Below are 10,459 nucleotides of genomic sequence, written 5' to 3' on the forward strand. Positions count from 1 at the left end.
TAAATGTGAACAAAGGGAGCCCCCACACTCTCTTTTCCCAAAAAGAACCTATTAAGAGTGTATGTACAGTGTAGCCAGTTTTTTGGCCCTGCAGTTTCCTGCAATATCGATCTTTCATGGAACCGATATAAACTTGTGTTCTAAAACGGTTGAGAGGAACCCTTGGAAATTTCTTAGCATGACATCGAATATATGTATGTATGTATATTAACATATGTACTACACCAGACGTTTAGCACTGGGTTAAACGCAGTATTGAATCCAATACGGGCTGTCCTTTTTAGTTTCTTCAACTTATTAACCATGGTGGCCTTACCTGATGCGTTCCACTGCACAAGGAAACCATACTACATATATTATTATATATGACTATTCCTATACCAGATTAGCAAAAATTCAGGCTTGGAACCCAGGATCGTAGATCAACTCTGCTCATAAGAAGACAACAGCTACTAAAGCATTCTAAACGATCCTAAACCTTTCTCTGACAGAAGAATATGCAGGGAAGACTCTATGTAACATTAGGTTCAGAAATGGTCACACCCGCATAACGATCATTGCATAATTAGTTATAATTGATCTCACTCAGTTTGGAAAAAATCGACTACATCCCTACAACCCGCACTACCTACACTGAGCCCATGACCCGACTTCTCTCAAAAGAAAAAGTGGAGATTAGACAGAAATAAAAGCTTGTAAATAGCATTAATTAATTGTTGTGTTTGATAACAAAACTAGCCATCACCAGCCAGCAATCCAAATCAAGAGCGTAAGCGAAAATCCACTTAAAAATAAGAGGAAAGTTAAAGAAGTTAACGAACAAAAAATTAGCCATCACTTGCAAAAACAGGAAGAAGAAGACAAACCAGCCGTGTGGGGGGCTCGACCCTATTAAGCTGGCATTTAAGGGTACTATTTTATATATATATAAGGAAAATTTAAAAGTTAGGNAACAGAAGAATATGCAGGGAAGACTCTATGTAACATTAGGTTCAGAAATGGTCACACCCGCATAACGATCATTGCATAATTATAATTGATCTCACTCAGTTTGGAAAAAATCGACTACATCCCTACAACCCGCACTACCTACACTGAGCCCATGACCCGACTTCTCTCAAAAGAAAAAGTGGAGATTAGACAGAAATAAAAGCTTGTAAATAGCATTAATTAATTGTTGTGTTTGATAACAAAACTAGCCATCACCAGCCAGCAATCCAAATCAAGAGCGTAAGCGAAAATCCACTTAAAAATAAGAGGAAAGTTAAAGAAGTTAACGAACAAAAAATTAGCCATCACTTGCAAAAACAGGAAGAAGAAGACAAACCAGCCGTGTGGGGGGCTCGACCCTATTAAGCTGGCATTTAAGGGTACTATTTTATATATATATAAGGAAAATTTAAAAGTTAGGGGGGGGGAGGCTCGAGCACCCCCCGCCCCTACCTGGCTACGCCCATGGTCACAAGCAGCCAAAAAGAATATATGTATGTAAAATACCAACAATTGAAAAATTAAATTAGTTTTTTTTACAAAAACTGCAACCATATGTTTTCAGATCATATATGTACATATTTTCGTGATGGGTAATTTTTGCGGGCTAAAATTTTCCCAGCAAAAAACTAACGTTTGCTCTCAAAATTTTTTAGTGATGGATACGTTTTTTGGCATCATCCAACCTACTTTCAAAAATTAGAAATGATAGTTACGAAGTTTTGTGTGAAAATGTGTCAAACTCGTTAGGCAGGTTGGTCCAATGCGCATTTAATAAGGTGGTTTTAGCCGTATAGAAGTAAAAAAAATACACTAACAAATTATACGCACAATAACAGTATGAATTACAATGAACACATCATTTTGACAATATGATTTCCGCGGAGAAAAATTCAAATACAATTTTTAAATAATTACGCAAATCTTTTTGGTTAGTGCATGTTTCAAAGGCCGCAACACTCGTACAGTGGATACGTTCTTTGACATAATGTGCTAGACAGGCATAAACCTACTATTATAAGCAAAAATTCATTGAAAATTGCCAAGAAAGATGACAAAAACCACTACGTCATAGTGCCAAAACATTTTGGTCTTCACAAAAGATGAGCTCGAAATAAAATGTGTACAATTTCGCGAGGATTTTAATTTCCTTCTAAACAATCGACTACAAAATGACTTCTTGGGCTCTTATCAATGACATTAAAGTAAACTCTTGATAAAAATTGTAAAACCTAGTAACCTTCTAGTAACGGTAACTTGCTGTCGAGAAACCACAACAGATAGTCGAAAAATTTAAACTACTGGTAGGCAGGTATTTGGCGAATTCTTTCAAGATCCAGACAGATTTCTGCAATGTCGAGGATGGATATCGGGAGAAAGGCGTCCAGAGTACCCTTAAGATGTGGAGAGGTATCTTCCGAACACTCCAAAATCTCCAAAAAATACAATATAGTATATAATATGTATAGGGACGAAGATCACATCCCGCCCCTTGACTAAGACAACAAGGGAACAGCATAAAAGTGGTTTAAAACGAAAAAGGCACCTGGTGTCGATGGAATATGGTAATGTGATCTAGTAATTATCGATTGTGTGAAAGCTGACCCTTAACGAACCAAATAGTATGGCATTTTCAGTGCTATTAGTCAGATTAATCAGTTAGATTAGAAAGCCAACTTCACCCTTTAAGACAGTAATTGGCTCCTTTACTAGAAAAAGAACGTGGTCAATGTCGTCACTGAGACGAAGTATCTTAGATTTGACAAAGCAAAGAATCTACCACCTACGAATAAAGCTAAGCCATAAAACCGTCTCCCTTTATTCTTGCTTCCAAGGAATGATATAAACCAGGAAGTCTTTATCTGGGTGCGAGGTATCAGCAAGAGTCTAGACTCACTATGGCCAAAGGATGAGCACATGCACTAGCTACCACTAAACTTTCAGGGTAATTTAGGATTTTAGTAAAGTAACAATGAACCCGTTAGGTTGCAGTGCACACCTTGTTTGACTTCGACGGTCTTAAATTTTATGCTGGCAATATTATTTACCAACCAACCAACTCTCTAAAGCTAAGTGTACACGGTAGAGAAAAAACGCGAGATTTAGATAAAAATCTCGCTAGAGACGTGTAAACAATCAATAGAGCTCTACGAGAGACTCATCTACAAAGTCTCAGTGAGAGTTATTTAGCGAGACTTTTTCACCGTGTACACAGTCCAACGAAGCTAGATCGAAAACTCTACGANCCCAATGTCGTCACTGAGACGAAGTATCTTAGATTTGACAAAGCAAAGAATTTACCACCTAGGAATAAGGCTAAGCCATAAAACCGTCTCCCTTTATTCTTGCTTCCAAGGAATGATATATACCAGGAAGTCTTTATCTGGGGTGCGAGCTATCTGCAAGAGTCTAGACTCACTATGGCCAAAGGATGAGCACATGCACTTGTTGCCACTAAACTTTCAGGGTAATTTAGGATTTTAGTAAAGTAACAATGAACCCGTTAGGTTGCAGTGCACACCTTGTTTGACTTCGACGGTCTTAAATTGTATGCTGGCAATATTATTTACCAACCAACCAACTCTCTAAAGCTAAGAGTACACGGTAGAGAAAAAACGCGAGATTTAGATAAAAATCTCGCTAGAGACGTGTAAACAATCAATAGAGCTCTACGAGAGACTCACCTACAAAGTCTCAGTGAGAGTTATTTAGCGAGACTTTTTCACCGTGTACACAGTCCAACGAAGNTTATGCTGGCAATATTATTTACCAACCAACCAACTCTCTAAAGCTAAGTGTACACGGTAGAGAAAAAACGCGAGATTTAGATAAAAATCTCGCTAGAGACGTGTAAACAATCAATAGAGCTCTACGAGAGACTCATCTACAAAGTTTATGTGAGAGTTATTTAGCGAGACTTTTTCGCCGTGTACACAGTGCAACGAAGCTAGATCGAAAACTCTACGACAACTCTACGCTTTATTTAGCAAGCTAAATAGACTTTTTGCTCTACGGAGACGTATGGTCAAGTCTTGGCAATGAATTTCAATACAGATTGGTAAATTTTGAAATGGCTACGAAATTAAATCGTATATTCGATACAAGCACACGATTTTAAATGCAATTAGAACATAGCCAAATAATGTACCGGGAATCATCCTCTTATTTTTATCGGCATTTCAATGGCTTTTCCAATAGCCTCCGTCCTTTGCAAAGGGGCATANGCAATGAATTTCAATACAGATTGGTAAATTTTGAAATGGCTACGAAATTAAATCGTATATTCGATACAAGCACACGATTTTAAATGCAATTAGAACATAGCCAAATAATGTACCGGGAATCATCCTCTTATTTTCATCCGTATTTTAATGGCTTTTCCAATAGCCTCCGTCCTTTGCAAAGGATCATAATTATTGGTTAAAACATAAGGGGTATTCAGAAATTGTGCAGGTGGTCTGGCACTCTGGCAATAGTCGTTGCTTGAGTTATCTGCTGTTTTGTCAGAGTTCTAGGCCATTTGCTCAACTTGGTGAATACCTACATACATATATATAGTAGTTTGGCTGGAACTGCTCGGATAAACTCCTTTCAAGGGAATTTTAAATATTAAAGGTTGTTTGATGCGAGTCCAAAAGTACACATAAATAGTACCGAAGAGAGAGGTTGCCATGTTTAATTTTTAGGTACATTTGTCTACTTTTAGGTAATTTTTTTTTTTCGGCAAATAAGTACAATTTGAAAATTTAATTCTTGTTCATATTGCGAAAATGTATTTTATGACGTCAGAAGATAGGTGAATGCTGTCAAATCGACGAAGGGTTACAACAAATACAACACCAGAATTATGCGCTTGCGATTTGATTATATCTTTGATCTTATTGACCAGTCTCTTGCACTGCTTCAACTCATTCTTAAATGTAGCAGAACAGTTCGTATACTTACGCAAAATTTCTCGATCCCGCATGCTTGGATTTCGCAATATCGTTGCGACCTTTTGTCGTCCATTACATTTCTTAGCCTTCAATGTGTCTTGACAGCTCTCTTTGGTACTCAGCTCTTCAATTATGGTATCGTCTTCTGAAACAACTGGCCGACATTTCGAAAAGTGTATTGTGTCCGAAGCGATGGTAGTATCTAAAATGCAAAGTAGTTTAGAAAAGTGTTAACACTTAACCAAAGAATGTCGTACCATCTTGCGGATTAATCGAATCCCACTGTGATGAGTCCCATGGCTCCGAAAAAACAGTGCCATCATCCGACTGCGCTGAATCGATGCCGTTGAAAAATGACTGACAGAAGGAATAAGTGCCGCCGACATTGTCGTACGACGAGAGTCGAGAACCTGTCTGACTGTCGAAGGACTTCTGGCTGCCATGATGTTCGCTTAACAGCTTTTGACCGATTTGGCCGTTTTGATGCTGCTGTAGATATGTTTGCTGTGGTGGCGTGGAGCAACGCACCAGCTCTGGCAGATTTAAATCGGGAAAACGCTTTGCAATTATTTGATGCACCGTCAGCGGCTTCTGCTTATTCTCTTTGTTGGCCTCGCGACCCAATGAGTTTTCCTTTTCCTGTGCGCCCGCAGGATGTTGACGCCACTGTTCCGCCGTATCGTAATCGCCATAGTTATTGCTGGCAGCATGTTCATCTGCGTCGTCATCATAATCATCATCCTCATCTTGCTTGCCCATAAACTCCCAACTGCTGTCGAGCTGCCATTGCTCAAAGCGTGCACGTGCACGTTTTGTGGGCTGCTGTTGCTGTGGCTGTGTTGAGGCCTGTTGCTCTGCCGGTTGTTGCTGTTTTTTCTTCAGCTCATCTAGACTGCCAGCGATTTTTTCGAATTCTTTGGGTATAAGCAGCGGGCATATAGGGGTGCGCGCAAAACCGCTTTTTGGCGGCTCTGAATGTCGATGGTTTGCGGGCAAGAGTGGACCACGTTGCGAACGTCGTAGTATGCTAGCCGTGGTAAGACCTGCTTCGCGCAAAGCGTCGGCAGGTTCGGCATAGAAGGGGCTGCCTTGCTTGCTACGTGAGGCAGGCGTGTCTGCTGTGGGTGTGGTGTCACCCTCGTTTAGTTCGCAAATTTTGAATTGCTCCTCAGAAAGGGATTGGCTCATGAGGCCGGGCAAGAGTAGGCCAGCGCGCGAACGAGGCAGGGCATCAGCCGAGAATTGTATGAGCTGTTGGGTGTCGCAAGAGGGGGCATCGGCAGTGGGTGTGGGCGAGGGTTCGCAATTGTGTGGCGGGCTGACCGAAGCAACGGAAGAGTTGGCTGGTGAAAGCAAGTTGGCGCTGAGGGAAGTGATTGTGGCTGTAAGAAAAGATAAGAGGACATTAACTTTTATTTTTAACTGAACAATGTATGTTGGAGTTACGTGTTTCTGCCAGCAGGTCCGGACGCTTACCCTGCGCGCCTTCCGCAGGCTTGAAGCTACTAAGCAAGCCGGTGCGTTCATTCGACTCCTGGGTCCATAAATCCTCATAGTCGCTAATTTTATCACCCAAAGCGCTGCGGCAGTATATCTGTGGACTTTCCAGTATATCGGACTCCTGATAGTGTTTGGATTCCTTGCGCGCCTTAGCTCGGCGCGATTTACTGCTACTGCTGCCTAAAACACTTGTGGGTGTGCCAGCCGAGCATGGTGAGAGAATCTTCCTTTGGCTGTGATTCGAGTCTTTGCTGCTCTGTGATTGCCAGCGGCTGCCATTTGAAGAACCCTGTGACGAGAGCGTATCCTTGCACTCGCCCTCGGGAGATAAGCGCTTCGAGAAAGTTTGGAAAGTCGCATTCGAGTTAAGCGCGCTTGAGGCGATCATATTGGTAGCTGTGGCTGGTGTGGTAACCTCGACAAATTGTGGTGAGTTATTGTTCTCCATAGAGAAAGTGACCGTTGTAGTTACGGTAAAGTTATTTGCTGAGTTCAATGCATGATCCGATGGCAGTGGACTGCTGGGCGTGAGTGGTTTGAAACAGCGCAATGGGGGTGCGGGCGGTTTGCGCAAGTCTAAGTTTAGAGTGTTTGGCGGCTTAGGACGCTGTGGCCGTATGCCATTGTCTGAGGCCTTCATACCCTTTGTGGGCACCGGTACGAGATTATTTGACTTGAAAGTGCTGAGATTGCCGTTGGCAGACGTCGGCGTAGCATCGCACGCTAAACCTCCAATGCCATTGCGATGATTATTCATATCCACTGGTGACATGGTTAGCATCACCGAATCCACCGATTCGGGACTCATTAGCTGCAAGTTCGGAGCACCACTGGTGCTGAATGAACTCATGCTCGAGGTGGTGTCCGATGGTGTGCCCGCCTGGCTGAAAAGGCCACCCAGGTTATTTGTAGGGCTGAATACCTTTGCCGGTTGCGGTGCGCTCGAGTTGCTGCTGAAGACCGTTGTGCCCAGACCGCTGGTCTCAGTTAGAGAATTTGGTGATTTAGCATCGAGTAGCGTAGCCTCTGATTCATGTGGCTTGGGGCAAGACATCGGATACCGCCAAAACTCTTGACCCAGCAGCGCTAGCGAGGAGAGTTGTTGACGATTTTTGACTTCGCGCAAGGCGCGCGGCAGTATAAGTTGAACGGGCAGTTCGTCGCAGCACTGGGCATAGTGCGCAATGAGAGCGGGGATTGAATCGAATGTGAAACGTGAACTCTCGAGGCTCAAAATGCCATTGTTTGACTGGATTAAGTAGTGCTCAATGTAGGGGCCTGTGTCTGGGGGAAGACGCACCGAAACGGCCATAGTGTTGATTTGGCTGGAGCCGCGCACAATAAAATTCTGTAAAAGAAAGGGAACAGAGATGAGATTAGGTACGAGATTAGAGATGCGATTAGATTTTGATTAAAATGGAAATAACGAATTCTGTGAATAAACCTTAAAATGTAAACTGCTCAAGTCTTTCAGAGCTATAAGTCTATGAACAAAAGAGTTGCGGTTTGATTTGTGGACTGTGGTCTATTGAGGACAAAATGATCATATTCTAAAGAGCTTTTTTCAAAATCGTTAATATTCTTAAGTAAAAACAAGACTATTTAATTTTAAAATTTTAAAATTTTTTGTTTACTTCTTTTACAACTTTTTTAATTTTTGGTAAATTTTTATTCTTTGTAATATCCAATTTGTACTTATAGTTTTTCGAATGTTTCCATAAATGTGTTTTTCAGTTTTAATGAAACTGTTGATAAAAATGATTTTTTAAAAGCTAAAAAATTTGATTTAGTACATATCGAATTTAATAATAATTTTTTATTGGACATTTTTTCAAATATTTTTCTTAGTTATTTATCCTTAACTTTTTTATAGCTTTTGTTCAAAATATGTTCTACAAATTAATGGTAAAATTCAGTTCAGAATTAAACTGATTGGGAAAGTATAGAAAAACAAATTTTTATTTTTTATTCTAATGTACTTACAAGTCATGTCAAAAATATTAAAAATAATTTTTAGTTGTGATATGTTAAGATTTATTATAAGAAAACTAAGAACATATTTTAGTTTTTTTTTTAAATTTGGTTCAAACTTTATTCTGGAGTTAAAAAAAAAATATTTATTTACGTGATTATCAAAAGCAAAATAATCATATTTTTATTACAAATTTTTCAACTTGTTTTTTAAGTAATACTTTTTACATAATTGATTTTTCCAATTCTTTCCTTAATGGTTTTTAAACCGTTTCTAGTAAATCTTCGATTGATTAGAAATCAAAAAATCATAATAATAGATCACTTTCTAATATTTCTTTTTGTCTTTAAAATCATTTTGTATTTAAATTTTTTCTTCAATTATTTTTATATTTTTTGCAAATTTTTAGTAAAACGAATTGTACGTTTAATTTGTTGGGATTTATCAAAGGTAAACTAATTATATTTTTATAACAAAGATATTTTTAAATCGTCATTTTGGGTTTTTGAAATAAGCTTTAATTTTACGTTGTTTTCAAATTTTTAACCGACTTCAAAATAAGAGTAGTATTTCGTCGAAATATCTTTTTTTATGTACTATGCGGTAAACTTTGGAAGACTTGAACCGATTTCGATAACTATTTTAACGGTAATGTAATCCTGAATTGTTATATGAGAATTGAAGTCGGTTGTCTTTGTTGCTTAAAAATTACTTGTTTCCTTTAATAATATTTAACACTATTGGTCAAAAGATTTGTTTAATTAATATTTTTTAATATTTGTCTTTAGGATGATGGCTTTGGCGGCCTTTACTTGTTTTCAAAAGAAGCCAAATAATGTAATTTACAATAATATTTAAATTTTTTTTTTTACTTTTTTAAATAATCATTCTTTATATAATATTTTTCTAATCTTTTTTCCAAATGTTTTTTAAACCTTTTTGAAATTTGAATAAAAAATATTTTTATAAAATATAGAAAAACCAAGAGAAAAATTCAGGAAACTCTACACAACATCCTTCTTTCGTCTTTCGTTTGCTCTTAAAAGAGCTCAGAGTTTTTGGGAGAAGTATCTGTCAAAGTATTTGACCTGAGCTTAAATTATTTAAATGTAGTTATTAAACGCTTCACATTACACCATTTATGTATATTTCGTATGTCCCTTTCCAGCTGTCACATATACAAACGCAACGCCCAGCACACAAATCACATCCGCCTAAAGCAGCATAGGTTTAATGTTGCGTTAAAAATCTGCACATAAATTTCATATCATAATAGCAATGATAAATTGTCATCACTCAGTCGCGCGCATCCTTTGTACGCAGGCATTTACATTAGACATTCACTCACTCTATGTATCTAGAAAAATAATTCCGACACTAACAACACTATGATTTAGCAACACCAGCTTGTCGCTTTTCTCGGCAAAACTTTTTTTTTGTCTTCCGGTCGAGACTTGTGCAAGAGCGCGCGCATTGTTCGTTCGTCTTATTGGGGGATACATGGCGTATGAGCAACGTTAAACTCAAGTGCTGCATAATGATGAAGGTTGAGTGTGAATAAAGTATGTAGTTTGCTGGTATGAGTGAGTAAGTAAGGGCAAATCGAGTAGTAGTGTGAATGTGAAATGTGAAAATAGCATTGACGACGACAAAATTAACGCTTAAGTGCGTTTGTTACACTAAAGTGAGCATAATAAGCAGCAGCAGCAGCAGGAACTGTTGTTCTTCTCGCTGCCACCACCTGTTTATGAATTTCGCTGCATAAGTATTCAAATAGAAATTCATGCAACTCATTTGTTGTTGCGAAACTTTGCAGACATTTCAAACGCATCAAAGGCACTCGACTAAGTAAGTGTGTTCTTGTCATATTTTTAATAGCCAGCATTTGTTTTAGTGTGCCTTGCATTCGAATTTGATTTTGTTTATTTTGAACGGGGCGTTAATCGTTTTCGCATTAACTACATAAAACAAATGGTCAGACATTACACGGGGACAGGTTTTGCAATGTTGGATGGTAGGGTAGGGTAAAGAGTTACAAAGCACAAGATTGTTAGGGGTGAAG

The 10,459-nt window shown here is 38.8% G+C and overlaps 1 protein-coding gene across 1 annotated transcript in view; it reads right to left on the bottom strand.

Annotated features, from left to right (window-relative positions):
• spri (Src homology 2 domain-containing protein sprint) overlaps positions 1 to 7,370 on the bottom strand; it is a 28,113-nt gene extending 20,743 nt beyond the window's left edge. Inside the window, exons 1-3 of the mRNA XM_017627695.1 lie at positions 6,402 to 7,370; positions 5,183 to 6,307; positions 4,936 to 5,127 (exon numbers count right to left, since the gene is read on the bottom strand). Coding sequence (XP_017483184.1) covers positions 4,936 to 5,127; positions 5,183 to 6,307; positions 6,402 to 7,275 — 2,191 coding nt within the window. The 5' untranslated portion in view covers positions 7,276 to 7,370. The remainder of the gene's footprint in view (positions 1 to 4,935; positions 5,128 to 5,182; positions 6,308 to 6,401) is intronic.
• Positions 7,371 to 10,459: the final 3,089 nt, after the last annotated feature.

Source organism: Rhagoletis zephyria, unplaced genomic scaffold (genome assembly GCF_001687245.7).
Source record: "Rhagoletis zephyria isolate East Lansing unplaced genomic scaffold, Rhagoletis_zephyria_1.1 Rzeph_scaffold_05400, whole genome shotgun sequence".
In the NCBI taxonomy this organism is placed as follows: Eukaryota; Metazoa; Arthropoda; class Insecta; order Diptera; family Tephritidae; genus Rhagoletis; species Rhagoletis zephyria.